Genomic DNA, 19,270 nt, shown 5'->3' with positions numbered 1-19,270 from the left:
TGATTGATAGCACATTCAACACTGTCAATCGTGACAAAAGTCCTGAGATCTGTATCGCACACATCGTGACAGCTGATTTCATACAGTCTCCAGTGGCATTTACCCAAAAGAAAATTCACTGGGTTTATATCATACAATATGACAAGTAACAAAGTAGCAAAAAGTAATTGTAAAATCACAAAGTGTGCAGTGGAATAATACATTTATATTGTGATTATTATTTTGTTATTTTGAAATTGCTTTATTATCTTTAATATGAAGATAATAGATATATTTAGGATTTGTATATACTCTTCTATTCAAAAGTTTGGGCTCAGTAAGATATTTCTCTGATGATAGTCAAGAATACAATCAAAAGCAGTAATATTGTGATGTAAAAAAATAAATAATAATAAATAAATAAAATTAAAAAAAATATATTACTGACCCCAAAACGTGTAGTTAAAAAAACGTTAAAAATTCTTCTTTGCACCTTTCCTAAAAACTTATGGTACTTATATTAGAATAATGTAAACTTTTTTTGTAAAATTTTTTGATTCACTGTGCCAAATGCTGCCATTACCAAGCATTTTAGAGAACTATTTAATTTCTCCAAAAATTCTCCAGAGTGGGGCTATTATGTACCAATATCAAACTGGTAATTGTTTGAGAATTGTAATTTCTAATGCAATTGAATAAAATAACAAGTTGCTAATCTGTTCCTCATTTCAGAAAATATAATCAGTTTTAACATCAGTGAAAAATAGTTAAAAGATTTCACGAGTTAAAAGTATACATTGAAAAGCATATAGATGAAAACAGACTAGACCATCTGCTGTGGATCCAGACTTCCCACAGAGTTTCATCACTCCTGCTTATGAGCTTCCCTTCACCTCTGTCAAGCCCTCCCATCTTCCTCACCCCATCCTCTCTTCATCGTATCCTCAAGACTGAGTTTCCTCCTCCACTCCCCTTGATCCCTCAGTAAGGAAGCCAAGTGGACTGTTCCCAGCTTCCCATTTGCATTTTTCTCATTAACGTTGCTCTCTTCTGCTGATGGTGGTCTCTCCTGGTCCAACCCACGCCTGAAAACAGCTCTGACCTCCAGGCCTCTAAATTACCCTCTGAGTTTCCACTAAAGGTCATCAGCCTCTGCCTGTGTTGAGCTCTGTGCTTCACATCTTTTTTTAAGCACAAACACTGTAGATAGCAACATTACAAAACCAAACGCATGAATGCAGGACCTGTCTGTGGAGGTTCGGTGTGGATTAGGTTAGTTGAGTCATACAACATCTCAGCCCACCTGGGGTTTTGATGGGTATGCTGGTAGTTTTGTGCACTGATATTATGTTGACTTAACAATGATGAGTTGATGTACAAACTTTTCTCAAATCTATCTATCTATCTATCTATCTATCTATCTATCTATCTATCTATCTATCTATCTATCTATCTATCTATCTATCTATCTATCTATCTATCTATCTATCTATCTTACATTCACATACAGTATCTATCAATCGGTCCATCCATCTAAACAAAGTCTTAAAGGAATAGTTCACCTAAAGATGAAAATTCTGTCACCATTGACTTGTTTCAAACCTAATGTATACGACCTTAGTTCAGTACAAAAATTTATTTTTGTTGTTTGGAAATATTGTTTGTACCCAAAATATCTCGTTTGTGTTCCACGGTAGCAAGACGCCATGCTGTTTTGGAAGGACCGTAAATGATGTAAGTATTGTAAGAGTGTAAGTAAATGATGACAGTATTTTATTTTTGGCTGAACTATCCTTTTAACCTCGTATAGATCTTGAGGTATTCAACGCACACAAGGCCTGAACAACATTTGAAGTGCTAGGTTTTTTTAAGCATTTTTTTTTTTATTCAGCCAAATTTTTCTAGTTAAACACTGGTAGAGACCACCGACCTGCTCGTAGGGAGCAGCATACACAAAAGCAACATTGCATCAGCGCCGGAATAAAACATCTGCCTACACTTGTAATCCCACCCCCACAAGTTCACACATCACGTGAAGGACCATCAGGAGGGTTTCACAATAAGGCCCCTTGCATTTGTTTTCAGGCTTTTAAGAGCTGAATGGTTAAGGAGAGAAATGGTATAAACACGGCTAACATCCTCCTTACATCTTCTACATAACAGAGATGGATAATTGTATTCCTAGAAATAGTTATAGCTATAGAGCCATCATCATAATAAAACTAATTCTGTACTGATTACTGTTCACTGGATAAGGGTGTTGTGAGTGTAATCACTTTTTGCATTAAATTCCTGTAATGAAAAGATGCAGTCATTACCAATTAATGCCACCGAGACTGTGCACAGAGTCTTTAGGATGCACAATTCATTCCAGCTGCCGCTGCGGCTCAGTGCTGTGAAATTGGGGACCCTGATGATACCATTATTCTAATGACACTCTCTGAAGAGAGGGGAAAGATGGTGAACTGAGATTGCTTCTGCAGTTTATCATCATAAACAGTGTACATCAAGCCGCAAGGCTCTAATGAACTGTTGGCTTCCTCAGGTTTGAATGATCGACTTGCAATGCCAGGTGCAAATGACCAACAACAAGGCCCTCAGTCAAAATTACTGGATGAACCGTGCTGTGTGGAGGCTGAAATAAATGTTGGTGGTCTCACCTTGGGAAATTAATTTGCCCTCATCATTGCTGGATTGATGCTGCTCATTTGTGCCCAACCAATGACACTTGTCATTCACAGATTTTTGAGAGGATCTGTGCATTTTTCGTATATGACCCATGCTGTCAAAATGAGTCGGAATGTGCACAGGCTAATTTTGAGCTTCAAAATGTCAATTTTGTTCGATTTTTGAGTTTTTCACAAAATAAGTACATAAATCCTTGTCTAGCGATCTCAATGCTCCGAATAAAAATTAAACATCTAAAAGTATTTTTATTTGAACATTTTATTTCAGACTTTTATCCGAAGTGCCTGCATAAAGTTAACATTTGGGGAACTGTTTGGGAAAAACATGGGATGTGTAACATTATATTAGATCCATACATTACACTATGTCTTAATTTTTTGCTTTGAATGCTCATTTAGATGAGAAATGAAAAAGTAATACACTATACACTTGTTTCTTATATTTGTTCTTTTTTTGCATTTATAACAACAAAGATAAAATAAAAAATGGCTATGCTGTGATAATTAATCTAGTAATGATTATTAAGAAATGAAGTGGGGGAAATGATGTAATGTTGCTAGGTGACTTTTCTTTGGAACCTTTAGAAAACTTTAAATCAGTTTTTCTCTAAATTTACTTTGTAGACTCAATTGATTTCAAACAGGTGTAGCTCAATCATTTTTCATCCAATAACTTCCATTTTTAATGGAGAATAAAAAAATTAAAAAAAAACTCATAAAGTAACTCATTTTGCCAGAACAGGTCACATATAATAGTAACTCTCTTTTTTTTTCAGGACAATAATAAATTGCAGTTTACGGACAATCCAGGCACGTGCATTTGCCCAGAACCCACACCTGCGCTACATGTGAGTAAAATGTCTTTAAAGTATGTTTTTGTCTTTCTATGAATTTATCTTTTAAGTGAATGAATAATTCATGTTAACTTCCATGCACTTGTAAACAGTGGCTAATGTTGGGCAATTTACATTGAGTGCTCTGATTATAAGAAAGTACAATTTTAATCTTTCTATTTCAAAATTTCATTTAATTAAATGTTTTACTTATCATTTCATTGTAATTAATTGTGAATTTACTAGTGATTCTTGGGTGAAAATTGTGGTAACACTGTTATATAATGCATTATAAAAGTAGTTTTAATGCATTGATTGTGTCTTGTAACACATCTTATTACATGGCTCTGTGGAATACTTGATTCTGATTGGTCAGTCGCGACATTCTGAGGTATGTTATCCCTATATAACAACCTGTAAAAGCTAATAACACAGGCTCATCTGAGTAACAGCAGTCGGCACTGTACTCTTGCTTGAACTATTTTTTCTTGGTGTAAGCTTTGCGTTTGTTTAACTAAGAAAATATTACAACTCAATGTTGATCCAGGAACAAGTTTCCTCAAGTTAATAAAGGAAACATGTTGGGGAGGGACTTGGTTCTATCAGTCAGTTGTTGATTAGATGGCAGATTGGCTGAATGTGCAGCTTGCAGTAGATTGTAAGAAAAAAAGCAGGGTTTAAGCAGACTAAATCCAAAATACATCACTAGAGAGAAGTCTGTCTTTTCAATGCACAATCTCACAAGCAGAGCAACGCATGATTTTCTAGGGTATGCAATAATGGTCTCAGTTATAGGCAAGTGAATGGGCTAAGCACTTCATGAATGGGCCAAAAAGTAAAAGATCCTGTGTTCACTTAAGGCACGGACAAACAGATGTACATGCTAATTGTGGGCTCATTAAGAAATATGGGCAGGAACTTCAGTTACAAAGACGATGACTGCTTGTGTTTTATTCATTTGTGGCTCTCAGAGGATTAAAGTGGCCCCTTTTGAAGCTGTAATAGTCAATGGAAATAAATCACATTCAGTAACGGGCAGCATAAAAAAAAAAAAAAAACATTAATTAAGGCCATGTGGAGAAATTTAAGTACAGTACAACTACTGAGATTTTAGACCTCCTTGACTCTGATAAGTTTGAGTTTCTCTTAATAAACAAACATACATTATTCAGTGGATGAATGAATCTGTCTCTCTCTCTCTCTCTCTCTCTCTCTCTATACATACAATTAAAGTTATATACACTCTTAAAAATAAAGGTTTCAAAAGGGGGGTTTCTCAGCAATGCCATAGAAGAACCATTTTGAAAATAACATTTTAATAATTTAAAGAAAATTTGTCCACTATTAAGCACCATTTATGCAATGGAAAGGTTGTTAAAGGATGTTAAAGGTTCTTCATGGAACCATCAATGCTAATAAAAACCCCTTATTTTTAAGAGTCTATAATAAAATAATATAATGGGAAATAGATAAAAAAATATATTTTGCATTAGGAAAATTAAGCTGATTTTACTACTGTTAAAATGTTTATATTTATGAAGAGATTATTTTCAAACAATTGGCAGTCCCTTAACTCTTCACTTTGGGTTTTAGGATAAAATATGACCTTTTTTTTATGAAATAACTTGCAATAACAAGAATATATAAGTAGTTTATATATTTTTGTTTGACTGATAGCACGCTCCTTAATCTCAACCAAATTTCCATTACAATGAATCCCCCAACTCCCAAAGAAACCCGCTTGTTATTTCCACACATTGATTTGAATGAACCTTTTGGTTTTTATGCGTCCTAAATGTCCTATGTTTTAAAAGACGGAGCGCAGTCTGGGTGGCCAGACGTTGTGTCTCCACAGCCCACATATTAACAGGAGCCTAATAAATTTGAAGGACCCATTGAAGGGAAGGAGGAAAGGTCATATCCTCTTGGGAGGGTGGAAAGTCGCTCCCTCATTAAGTCCTTCTCCTCTACGTGATTATTCTTTCCCAAAATGTCACTTTCCTCAACGAACCCCCTCTTCTGACATCCCATTCAATTAGGGCCAAATATTATGTGTTCATTTGAACATGACTCAGATCAGCGCAAGAGTATTTCTAACAAATGACTTCACTGTAGGGTTGAGTGATCTTATGTGTGGAATACAGCTAGACATATTGTAATATTATAATAGTCTAAATGCTTTTTGTTGGTCATATTTTTTATGTTTCATCATACCATATTTACAGTCTAGTACATACTGTCCTTTTTTACAAATATGGGTTATGTGAAGTACAGCATACATCTAGATTTGTGATACAATGACATTGCTATACAGTACAGGGAACCGATTTTGTGAATATTAATATTTTATCTTTTTTTGTTGTTTTCTTTTTTTGTGTGGGTGGGGGGGTTGAGGTTGTTTTAGCTTTTTTTAATGCATACAACATTATTTAATTAAATGTTTGTTGATGCTTCATTCATGTGGAAATACAAACTGAATTTATTTATTGCATTTATTCAGTGAATCAATTCAGTGAAAAAATGACTTATTCTAAGTTTCAAGTTTCTTTCACTTTAGCTATAAACATGCATTTTGATCACATTTAAGTCTGGATTTAATTCATTGGATATATACAGTTCTCCCTGAACTAATTATCATGCTTAGCACTCTGGAGCCAATAACACAAAGAACAGTTACTGTAGATGCAGTTAATAGGACAGCTAGATGCATTAGCTGCCTTAGAAAGATGATTAGCCTGCATATTCTAAATATAACATGCATTATGGAATATAAAAAGTCAAAGAAGTGGTTTAGGTTGCAAGGACAGAAAATACCTTTTCCAGATTTCGATCCTGATTTTGATCCTTTGATTTGTATAGGATTAAAATAAAGTGACTTATTCATTAGTGGATATAGAAAGAATGATGTTATGTCATTTTTATAGTTTTATTCATGATGAAGTCGCTATTTCCGGAAGGACTACAAGTAAAAAAAAAAATGGTAATAAGAACAACTGTATTATATTAGAATCTATTTTATTATGCTTTATATATTTATATGAGTGACTATAAATAAAATTACCTCAAAATCAGTACTTTCAAGTACCTTTATTTTTAGTATAAAACCCCTGAGATCCCACACTGATCTTAAAAGCTTCTGCCCAGTGATGCCTGATATTTTTATTATTATTATTATTATTTATTTATTTATTTATTTATTTATTTTTTTGTGGTCTTACTGATTTGTTGTTTCTTCTGGCAGATCACTTTACTCCATCCCAACACTTCTGTTGACTCACCAGAGAATGACAACTGATTTTTTTGGCCCTAAATGTTTTAGTCAGACTAGTCAGACTCCATTTGGCAGATGCAACATGTATTGTTCATCGAGACAACGGTGGCGGTAAAATGGTCCATTCTAATTGTGTGTATTTACAGTTAGTGTCCATGCATGTTACAGCTACCTTCACAAACGTGAGCTGCTATTTTCTCAAACACTGCAGCTGTAAATGATATAAAGTAATATCATGGAGGGTTTTCTTTAAAATGTATGGACACTAAGGGCTCCATCATTAGTTAAAGGGTTAGTTCATTGAAAAATCTAAATCATGTTGTTCCAAACCCGTGAGACCTCCGTTCATTTTCGGAACACAGTTTAAGGTATTTTAGATTTAGTCCGAGAGCTCTCAGTCCCTCCATTGAAACTGTGTGTATGGTTTACTGTCCATGTCCAGAAAGTTAATAAAAACATCATCAAACGACTTAAGCTGTTAACTTGTTTAATGTGGCTGACACTCCCTCTGAGTTAAAACAATATCCCTGAGTAATTAATTTACTCAAACAGTATACTGACTGAACTGCTGTGAAGAGAGAACTGAAGATGAACACAGAGCCGAGCCAGATAACGAACAAAAGATTGATTCGTTCTCAAGTCAAGAACTGTTTCTGTCAGACGTGTCCGATTCGAGAACCGAGGAGCTGATGATACTGCGCATGCGTGATTCAGTGGGAAGCAAATCGACACACAGAGCGTCTGAACCGAACTGATTCTTTTGGTGATTGATTCTGAACTGATTCTGTGCTAATGTTATGAGCCCAGGTAAACCGAAGGCTTGAATGAAGGGCAATCATCGCCAATGACGCCATTACGTTGAGCGCAAAAGAACCAGTGAACCGTTTTCTTCAACCGATTAATTGAATCGAACTGTCTGTCAGAACCAGTGGTGATCCGAAAACCGATGACTCAATCTTTCGTTCATTATCTGGCTCGGCTCGGTGTTCATCTTCAATATCTTAAACTGTGTCATGTATGACAGAAGTCATGTATCACGTCAACCGTTTTGGAACTGGCGATTTTGCAGCTTCTGCCATTTTTGTGCAAAATGTGCGTGAGATGGCCAGTAAACAGACTGTAAGCTGCCCAAAGATGGATGTAGCAAAGTAGGAATATTTTAGAGGCTGTGAAAGCTTTCCAAACATCTCAGTAAGATTAGCCTTTGCGGTTGATAAGCTAATAGCTGTGGTTGGGTACAGAGCAGGAATTCAGAGGGGTCTGCCCACTAACGTGATACTCTGCTTGGATTAATTGCTGCTTTTGCTAGTGGTTGAATGCTACACTTTGTTTGTTACACCGCTTGGGAAGCACCCTGTCTTTCTTTGTGGTTTCAAAACATTAAAGGCATTATACAGTATCACTCATTTTTTAAAATTGTTAAGGCCCTTAGCATCTTTATAAAGGGCTATCATAAAGAATTAAAATCATTAACGTAATTTTTACCCCTTTTACCTTGTATTTAATACTGTGCCTTTTTAATGAAAAAAAGAAAAAGTGTCAAGAATTGTTTGACTTCCTTTTTGTTAAACGTCCCATCTGGGTTTCATTCCATGAATAAATTATCCATTAAGAAGTACTTCATAATTTAATGATAAATGGCAGAATGTCTTGGGATCTTATGCATCTTACGTGGAGCTTCTTTATGAAAAGAAATAAATGTTCTACTGTGACTACCTTTCCACATCTTGGATGGCCTGAAGGGTGAATGCATTTTCACCAACTAGGTAGGCCTATAGCTGATATGGTTAGTCGTATTTTGAGAGTTTTTTTTCAACCTGATGGATTTATAATGAGCCTTTATAATAATAAAAAATAGCATTTAATAATTGAATATTTTTCTTATCACAAGAGTATAGTTCTCCTTTACCAGCTTTCATGCCGAAATCTGTCAGTGAGAGCCAAAGATGATCTATAGTTAGTCACTATAATTGCAATATGGCATATATATGACACACAAGTCATATTGTTTTCTCTGCAGGCTTAAACTAATATAAAATTTTCCCCTTAAGATTTCTGTACTTTAAATAAGATTAGGGTGTATTGATCCACCCAAGCTCACGTGCTTCGCTCAGTCAGCAGCTTAGGTTTTGACAGACAGTTACATGCTCTGGGCCTGACACCATGTGTACACAGGTAAAGACAGCCTCTCCAAGCCGCTGTCACTCAGTCTAGTCCGAAGTGTTTTATCACAGCTACGAGCTCAAGCTCCTTACTGTCGGCTCAAACTCCGGAGGATTGTGGGAAGATGTCTGCCATTCACACCCTGTCCACTCACCGTTGGGGTCATCTTGCTTTAGCCTGCTTTCCCAACAACAGCTGATAGTTGATTCTGCAGCATAGAACAGTATGTGTTTCATCCCAAATGATGAAAAAAAGAAAGTTTGTTGGTGTACTCAACATTGTTCAGTTCCAGTTGTGTGGCCTTTTATATAATAGCAGAAAAATGTGAACAAAAACTTCTCATGGTGACATTTATTCAAGTTGTTGTTTCTGAGATCTTTCAGGCAGTGAGCTAAGTTGTTTACATGACTGGTTCAGTGCTGCAAATTTGCACATATAATTACATTTTTATTTCCATTTTAGTTTTTTTCCCCACAGTAACTTTGAGTTCCCTTTCAGTCAGTCACTCTCGACATCATGTTGGTGATGACGACGAATTGGGATATCGCTTCGATAGACCAATCTACTTTGAGTGTAATCTAAACGAGCCAATGCACATTGGCATGCAATTATTGTATCCAGTTGCAGCTGATCACAGCGTGAGTATATTAAGGCAGTGGGTGTAATGCATACCAGCTTTTTGCTTCAGAGCCGAGCGACAGATATTTGTAGAGCTGCGGGCTGGGTGACCCCTTACATGTTCTCTAGGTTCTATAGCCTTCGTGTAGAGCTGGTATCCTCCTGTGTTCTCACCTCAAAAGGGTAGTGGCACTGAGAGGCCCCGGTTAGTGTCGGCTTGCTAAAACTGAGTGTCTGTACTGTAGAGAACATCCGGCGCCAGACCTTCATGATGAATCTGTGAGAACCGTGGAAGGCTGTGTTCCATATTGAGACCTAAGGGGTAGTGATGCGCAGGTTGACTCATAACCCGTGGGCCCCGCGGTTAACCAGTGGTTCGGGTTGGGGCGGGTTAAGAAATTGGCACTTTATTGCGGGGCGGGTTGGGGCGGGTCACTAAAAACAAAATAACTGCGCTTTGTATCTGCTGATTGCTGATTGCCGACTGACCCTGTAGGTACTCTCATTCATTTCATTCACAAACGAGATGTATCAGTTCATTCAACTCTTTCACCTACGAGAATATCGTATTCGTTCACTACATTCAAGAAGTCACATGCTCCGTCACATCTTGAGCTTTGACAGGATGAAACAGTTCACAGAGCTGTTCACGAGCTGTTTCACGAGCTGCGCATGCGCTTCTAATAGCGCCGCGCTCGCGCGCTGCTGTGGGAAGAACTTCATTGAACGAGAAATTAGTCTTTTACTGTCTATGGTCAGTGGATTACGTAAACGAGAACGATTCGTTCACCTAAAAGATTTGTCCACGAACGAACCATCATAGTGCAATTACCTATAGCCTATATTAAATATCTGGAAAAGATATTTTCATATTTTATTATGTTCTTTGATAAGGTTACGATACGAAGGCATAAGTAGCAACGTAACTTCCGTGTGTTCCGATGTGCGGGGCGGGTCAAGAAATTTTATTTTATTTCGCGGGGCAGGCTTGGGCGGGCCAAATAATTTCATAAAAGCGGGACCCGCGGGTTGTAAAAAACCCCGACCTGCGCATCACTACTAAGGGGTACTTGTATGTATATAGTCCATGGTATAGCCTTAGAGCCCGTTTTTCCCCAGCAGACTTCTGCCTTCCCACGGGGGTTACAATCATCTCCAATTTCTCCATATACATCGAAATGGATGCTATATGTGTATTTGCTTCCGAAAACTCCTTCGGGAAGGATGGGGTTTCCCCAGTGTCCCTGTTCCCAGTGGAACGGGTACGTTTTGGTAGGGATCCCAATTCGTTGGTCCCCGACGTGATGTCGAGAGTGACTGAATGGAAGGGAACGTCTCGGTTACGCAAGGTAACCCTTGTTTCATGAAGGAGGGAAAGGAGATGTCACGTCCCGTCGCCATGGTTGCTGTACCAGTACTGAGCCGCCAGGTCACCGGCTAGGCTCTGAAGCAAAAACCTGGAATGCATTGCACTTGCTGCCTTATTATACTCACACTGTGATCACCGGCAGCTGGATGCAATAATTTCATGCCGATGTGCATTTGCTCTTTTAGTTAAAGTCGAAGTAGATTGGTCTATCGAAGCGATATCCCAATTTGTCTGTCACTGACGTGATGTCTCTGTTCCCTCCTTAAGGGAACGAGGGTTACCATATGTAACCGAGATTTTTCTCTCCATATACAGTAAGAAGGAAACATGTTTTTATCGAATTACAGACTGCAGCAGCTTTCGTCTTCTCTGTTTCTGAATAATTTCCTGAACATGCAAGCTGAAACTTGAGAAATAAATAAAAAAGTTAAGTCTAAAACTGATGTTTAAATATAAATGTAAAGCTGAAGCAATATGCATGAACCATTATGACCTGCAAGTTTACTGGTTGCACTTTAAGATTTAGATTTTCCCCTTCTTTAATTATAAAACTAATTGTAATCAATTAATAAATATGAAGGAATTTTGCACATATAGTTTGATTGAGTTAAATCTAAAAGTACTAGTATTGGATTTATTTGCAGCATGCGGTACTGTACAAGCACAGGTTTCATGCACAATATTATGCTCACTCTGTGCATGTATCTGACTGATCTAATTTAAACCCACAGAAGCTTCTCCTGTCAGGTTAGGCTTCCAGACAGTAGGACACTGGCATTATCAAATATCTTTTTTTTTTTTTTGCTATATCAGTCAGCTTGGCAGAAATTATGCTAATAACTAAAAGTGGAAACTTTGTGGGCAGTGTGATTTCATTTCACATCCCATATTCAGTCCATCCTTTAGAGTCCACAGCTGGCTATATTTTTCTTTTCTTTATTTTTTTCATTTGATCTATTTCTTTTTGTGCCAGACAGTAAGTCAGCATGAAAACAAAGCCAAAACTGGGACATTTTTTGGCAATTAAAAAATCCAGACCTGGAAATGTATGTGAAAAAGAGGACACGGTCACTCTAATTTTACCATTAATATTTTTCCTAACTCTACCATGATTAGCATAACTATATGCTGTTTACAAGTGCCAAGCAAAATAGCACACTATATATATGCAGGGCTTAATTTGTGCCGGAACAAGCCGGATCCGGATCCGGCACCTCCGAAATCCGATCCGGCACCTCATTTTGGCGGATCCACCTCCTCCAGGGGCGGCGTTTCCGTATGGCAGACAGAGAATAGCCAGATATGTGCCGTGAAAAATTATCCAAAAATAATATCTCTATTATAATTCGTTATTATTATTTTAAATCACAGGGTTTTAGAATAATTTAACCAATGATAAGTATTAAAAGGAGCTTGTAAAACTTCGTAATGCCATTGGATCCTCAAGCTCTCGTGAAACCTCGTCACTTCGCGCCTTCACTCAGATTGACGCGCGCACACAGCCTGGAGGAGACAGATCTCCGCTTACCCTTAGTAAGGGTAAACAAATAACTGTTTGAATAGTATAGCATTTTCTTTACTCAAACATTAGGTCTGTTAAGGCTATTGTTTGTGTGTCCTTGAAGACTGAGAAGTAGGTTTTTTGCCATCTAGCCAAAACACTTTTGTACGCAGTAAATATCCTGCTGTGCGTAAGTGCTTAATCATCTATATCATGAGATTTTGGCTAAGTGTATTAAACAACAAGAAAATCTAAGCGCCCATAGCAACAATAAACATTATACCCTAACCTGTAAAAGGTGATGGCATTTAATGCACTGCACTTGCCTCAGATGCAGACAAAACACAGATCTCCTCATTTTTGTGACAATGCAACCTGATTAGTCAAGTGACAGTTCTGTCAGCTGTCCCGATCGAAATGCAAGTGAGTCTTGTATCGCAGCGTGCAGCAGGTCGCTGTAGTGCAGACAAGATGCGCTGATGAGAAGTGCGCTCCGAGAGAGTTCATGGATTCGAAGGCTGGTTTCGAATGACTGATTTAATCTAATAGTTTGTGTTGATTTATTTTATTAATCAAATATATGTTGAATAAATGCAGAAATTTCCCTCATTATAAACTTGAAAGCTGCGAGAATTATTAAATCCATGCGATATAGCTATACACCCACAGAAATTTAGGACCTGATTAAATATAACTCTATTAAACAGAGTCCATAACTTTTTCAAAACGTCTTTAGTCCTGGAAATTGTTGTTTTAAAATCGTATGGCATTTCCATGTTATTCATGACTTTACATACTAAATGCAACTGGTGCACGCTATTTAAATCACTTAAACTGATCCAGCAATGTGTTTGCGCGGGTGTTCCTTTACCTCTCCCTCCTGTAATCACATGCCGGATCCGTTACCCCGCTTTGTTCCGGGACCTCGAAATGTACAAATTAAGCACTTTATATATGTATACATGTACTGTATATATTCTCATGTATTATTGTATACACACAGTTATTATTAAAGAAATTAGTACTTTTATCAATTTAATAAAAGATACAATACATTGATGAAAAGAGCCAGTAAAGACATGTGTAAGGTTACAAGAAAATACAGCCTTTTCAAGCTTTCTATTTTTCTATAGGGAAAAAAAAATAGGAAGAATAGCTACTTTTTAAAGAATTCTGAAAAAAGATCATCACGATTAACCGGAACAGAACTGTTTTAGACTTTGATAATTATAATACATTTGTCTTGAGCAACAAATCAACATATTGATTTCTGAAGGATTATGTGAGACTGGAGTAATGAAGCTGAAAATTCAGCTTTGCATCATAGGAATCAATTACATTTTAAAATATATTCAAACAGAAAACAAGTGTAACAGTCAAATTGTAATAATATTTCTCAATATTACTGTTTTATTGTATTTCGAACAAATAAGCAGCCTTAATTAACATAAGAGTATAGTGTTAAGTATCTCTTTCCATACTTCTGGTTGATCTCACTGATATAGTGTGTCCAATTATGTGAGGAAAACCAAATCTCTAGCCGATAGACCAGATCAAGGCAGCCCACTGATTGAGTTTTGCAGGGGCGTGCAGCTTTGCTCCAAACACCGTAACCCTGTGCTAGTTCAACACTGCCATCTGCCCCTGTCTCTCAACTCATCAGAGCAGCTGAAGGTTGCGGGGCCAGGTGCCAGGGCACGGTGACTCCGTGGATGACAGCTTTGCCGGCATTCTGCCAGGCCTAGGCACAGTGACAGTTCAGCATTCATTAGTGCCCCTCACACCTCTGTCATTCACGGGACCCTCTAGTATCTGTCCACACAAGCTTTGCCCTTATCAGTGCTTTTGAAGGTATAAAATAGGTTTGGGCTGTATCACAGTATAGACCAGGCTATGAAAAGAATCAACTGCCAGAAACCGTTCAAAGTTTGGAATTGATATGATTTTTTAAATGTTTTTAAATTAAGTTTCTTAATGCTCACCAAGGCTGCATTTATTTGATAAAAATACTGTAAAAACTGTTATATTTTAAAATATTGTTAAAGTTTAAAATAACAGTTTTATATTTTAATATATTTTAAAATGTTATTTATTCCTGTGATACAAAGTTGCATTTTCAGTATCACTACTTAAGCCTTCAGTGTATTTAATGGCAGTTAATTTAATTCATTCTTGGTGTAAAATAAATAAATAAATAAATAAATACAGAACCGGACATAATACAAACAGGAGGAACATTTTAAAGTGAACTTTTTCTTTCCTGCTAATATAACTGTTGTGATGTGTGCCGTTACAGTGATATAAAATTAAAGCTTTTAGTCCAGAGTGTGGGAACAATCTATAACATGTACCAGTCCTTGTTAGCATGGCTCATGAATATTTTGGTTGACATTGGCCCAATAGTCATACATTTAAATTATTTTCCGAAAAGCTGCTTACACTGCAAAAAAACAAAAACAAAAAAAAAACAACTCTCTTTTTTTATACAGTACAGTTGTCTTGTATTCCTGTAAAAATATCTAAACATACTAAGAGCAAAATAAATTTATGAGAATCAAAATTGTTATTATGATATTATTGTCAGGATTCTGGACTGTCTGTGTCGTGTTTTGCCTCGGTTTCTGTTCCTGTTTGTCCTTATTTGGTCATGTTGCTGTCCTCGTTTAGTTTGATTATGTTCCATTGATGCCACCTGTGTTTTTCCCCATTATCCTTTGTATTTAAGTCTCTGCCTTTGCATTCAGTGTTGGTCGGGTCTACTCATTGTGTTCCTGACTTTTCAATTGTGGATATTCCCCTGTTTCCTGGATTAAGGTCTATTGTTTGTACTCCACGTTTCTCTCTTGTTCCTCCAAGCACAGATCATGACAGAAGACCCGACCAAAAGACAGTAACCTCCGTGTCTCCCCTCCATTTTTGTTTCCATTTTTTCTTTAGTGTTTCCCTCATGGATGCCTTCACCCGTCCCAAATACCTCCTCCTCCTGCTGGAGCAGGGGGACAGATCTCTTGAGGACCATACAAGACTGTTCCTCTTGTTTGCTAACACCACCAGCTACCCAGGTTATGTGTCCGAAGATGGTCCTTTAGAGGACTTCACCACCACTTGGTAGAGGAGAGGTGGGAAAAAGACCTAATTGATTGAGAGGATGACCTGCTTCCTCTACTCCCTCCTCCCTTGGATCCCTTTGTCACCCATGTTCCAATGTCCAGCCCAGAGTGGGCTGCGGTTCCCACATACTGCCTGGAGAGGGGTCCTGTTCCCTTGTCCAGCCCAGAGGGGCCTCCCAAACCTGAGATTAGCCCTGAAAGCCCAGAGGCTCACAAATGCTCACCCTCCCGCCTCGTCTGTCAGCCACTCTGCTCGCCCTCAGCCCACCATCTATACGGTGTGAGCTCCGTGAGTCTGCCATTCTCCATTGTCACCATGGCTGGAGAATCCCTCACCTCCGCCTCCAGTCTCCAAGGCCCGATCCTAGCTCCCTCACCTCCACCATCGCCCATCGATCCAACAGCTCCACTGGGCTCCCTCATCCCTCTGGCTTGGACGGGTGTTGATCCACCATCGCCTCTGGAATCTGCTCCTCTGGGTGAACCTCATCGCTCTATCCCATTGTCTCTGTTAGGCTCCTTCCTAGTGCCAGCTCCATCTTGGTCCTCAGTCGATCCAGCTCCGCTGTGGATCTCCAGATCTCTGCCTCAGTCTTGGTCACCAGAGACCTCGACTCCAACCTGGCCCCCCGGTTCCTCAGCATCACCCTCACTTATTGGCTCTCTGTCTCTGCCTCGGGCTCCTCCACCACCTGCTCCTCTGCCATTGGTCGGACCCTTGGAGTCGGCGGCCATTCCTCCTGCATGGCTCCTCCCTCCGTTGGGTCCACCGTAGGCTACAGTAATGACTGTAGCCTTGGTCCAGCTTGGTTCCTCCAACTCCTGGCACCTCCTGTCTCCTCCCTGGCTCCTCTCTCTTTCATTGCCCCCATGGAATCTGTCTACCGGCCCCCTCCTGGATGTCAGTCATCCTGATCTGCCTCTCAAGTTCCCACCTGGGCCCATGTAGTTTCTATGGCGGGAGGATGGGCCTTCTGGGAGAGGGCCTAATGTCAGGATTCTGGATTGTCTGAATCGTGTTTTGCCCCAGTTTCTGTCCCTGTTTGTTCTTATCTGGTCATTTTCCTGTCCTCGTTAAGTTTTTTTTTCCAATGATGTCACCTGTGTTTCCCCATTATCCTTTGTATTTAAGTCTCTGCCTTTGTGTATAGTGTTGGTTGGGTCTACTCATTGTGTTTGTGTGTTCCTGCCGTTTCCATTGCAGATATTCCCCTTTGTTTTCTGTATTAAAGACTATTGCTTGTACTCCTCATTTCTCTCTCGTTCCTCCGAGTGCAAATCATGACAATTATAGCCTTTTTAAGAAAGTATTTTAATTATTTGAATTCTTACGTCCTTGGCCAAATGTTTAATGCTTTAAACCTAAACGTCACAGGATTATAAATTATGCTTAAAACAAGAGAAAGCAATTTGCAAATAAACTCGGAAAATAATTCTTTATATATATTTTTCTGTATTAAGGATGTTTCAGTGTTTTGCATCGGTGCTGCTTAAGAAAATTATTTATTTTTTGCATTGTGGATGTGGAGAGGTTTCTGTTTGGTCTTAAAGCTTCGGTGTTTTCGTTTGCACTTTGGCTAAACAAATCTAAGCTATTAAATTATTATGACCATTACATAAAAAGTTGGAGGGGCAAAAAGCCTATCTACACCCAGTTATAAAAGCTGCTGATGCCTTGGTCTTGCCTCCCACCGCAAGCACCAAAAAAGCAGAACACATTTTAGCAAAGTGTTGATTCCTTTTTAGGCCTTTGGGGAAAGTGAACAGATGACTTTTATAGACAATGCTTTTTCTACTGGTGATGGCTGATGAGACTCTGAATGGATTTGTGAGTGTAATAGGAGAGCTATTGAAGGAGACAGCAGAGACCTGCTGGGTGCAGAGAACACCCGGAGCAACTGAAACACAGGTGATGCTTTATTTGGTCTGGCTGCAGTAGCACCAGATCTTTCATATACCAAGTGTTTTTGTTCCCCATCCCTCCTTCCCCCACCCCACCCCCACCTGAGCTTATATTTCCTCTCTTTTTAAGCATCCCCTGCCAGGATTATGCCTGAAAGCATGATGTCCCATCTCATGAATCTATTTCCTCTACTCACCGGCAATCACTGAAAACCAGCGTCATCAGAGCCAGACAATCAAAGAGGACAGTATTTGAAAAGCCATTTGCGGGGCAGTGCGCCTCATGCAATGCAATCCTCTCAGTTTTCTAGTCCAGAGACTTGCAATATGTTACATTGAAAGTACATTTTTTGTTTTACCTTTTTTTAGTGCCACTAATAAAAAATCTTATCAGCATTTTTTTAGTGCAAATGCTGATAAGATGAGTCGATTATTTCATGTTAGTATACAAAGAACTGGTACATTTTACAGATTCGGTCTTTTAAAAAAGGCTTTTTACCAGCAAAGAGCAATTGGACAGCAGTTACACCAAAAAAGTCATCAATGGAACCTTTTTAAACTATTATTGCACTTGCGTGCCTTTCTGTGCAACTTCTCAGTAATTAACATGAGCGTGTTGACGTGAAAATAACACATTCTGTTAACAACACCCACTTGTGTCTGGGAAAATATTTCTATTGTGGTTCCTGTTGTTACATATAAGGGCTGAAAACATTTATTCCTTTGAGTGTCTTAATATTAGTGAGTTTGGTGAGCCATTATGATAATTAGGTATGCACCGTTCATGATTGTTCTAATTTTGCAAGCAAATGGGCCAATTCAGATATTGACTGCAATTTTTTTCTTTGTTAAAGCAAGAAACAAGTAAGAACGAAAGATTACATGAACAAGATGATTATTTGCTCCATTATAAGCTGTACTGACCTTAAACAAAAAAATCTGTAGCGATTTGAAATGACAGACAACTATCATTTGCATTTTATTCCCAATCCAGGTAAATCAAGGATCAGCCATAATAGAACAATGTATGGAGCAAAAACTAAGTTTTCCAAATTTTTGCCATGAAAGAAATGCTGTTCACCCCATACTGACATTGACAGTAAAGAGGATCTTTAACTATTTCCGATCAGCGTAAATTCAAGATTGGAGTGGCCGAACGTTCTAGGGCTCGTAAGCTGTGTTTTAAATTTAAAGCATGCATCTGCAGTTATGAATAATAGACGGCAGCATGACTCAGCCTCGTGAAGAGAGAGGAAACTGAACAGGGTGGGTGGCATGCTGCATATCTGACAACAACACTCTTAAAAGTTAGCTCTAGCCAAGCCAAAAACAGACACTGGCAGAACTCCATCTCAGCCCTTGAACCAGAGCTGAGCAATTAAGCTGGTCACTTTATTTTAAGATCAAGTTCTCGCTATTAACAAACTATTAACTACGACTTTACCTCAATAAACTACTAATTTGCTGCTTATTAATAGTTAGTAAAGGTAGATGTTAAGTTGTTAAGCGAAAAAGCCTGTGAAACACAGAAGACTTTAATTGTATCAATTTATTGTGAAATTACTACACTTTTGCAGCACAGCAAAAATAGACTCCGTTCATAAACGATCGCTGCACTGCTGCAGACACACCACTCCTGGAACACACTGACGGACCACAACCGCATAAAGTATGAAAGCTCTAATCCATCAATATGGGTGCATAAATAATACGCAATGCATAAGCACTGCAGGCGGAGTATGTGTGACCCCTGATTTGCACTGCATACGTCTGGGGTGCATTATGGTAGGATTCGCAAGACAACGTGATTTGCCAGTCCAACATTGTTTATTTTGAT

General features: G+C 38.4%; 1 protein-coding gene across 1 annotated transcript in view; it reads left to right on the top strand.

Moving 5' to 3' along the window:
* Window positions 1-19,270, top strand: part of ntrk3b (neurotrophic tyrosine kinase, receptor, type 3b) — a 126,600-nt gene that overhangs the window by 29,363 nt on the left and 77,967 nt on the right. Inside the window, exon 3 of the mRNA XM_059526929.1 lies at window positions 3,443-3,514. Within this exon, the coding sequence (XP_059382912.1) occupies window positions 3,443-3,514 (72 nt within the window). The remainder of the gene's footprint in view (window positions 1-3,442; window positions 3,515-19,270) is intronic.

This window comes from Carassius carassius, chromosome 3, assembly GCF_963082965.1.
Source record: "Carassius carassius chromosome 3, fCarCar2.1, whole genome shotgun sequence".
Taxonomy (NCBI): Eukaryota; Metazoa; Chordata; class Actinopteri; order Cypriniformes; family Cyprinidae; genus Carassius; species Carassius carassius.
This window is presented reverse-complemented; position numbering and strand designations above follow the sequence as displayed.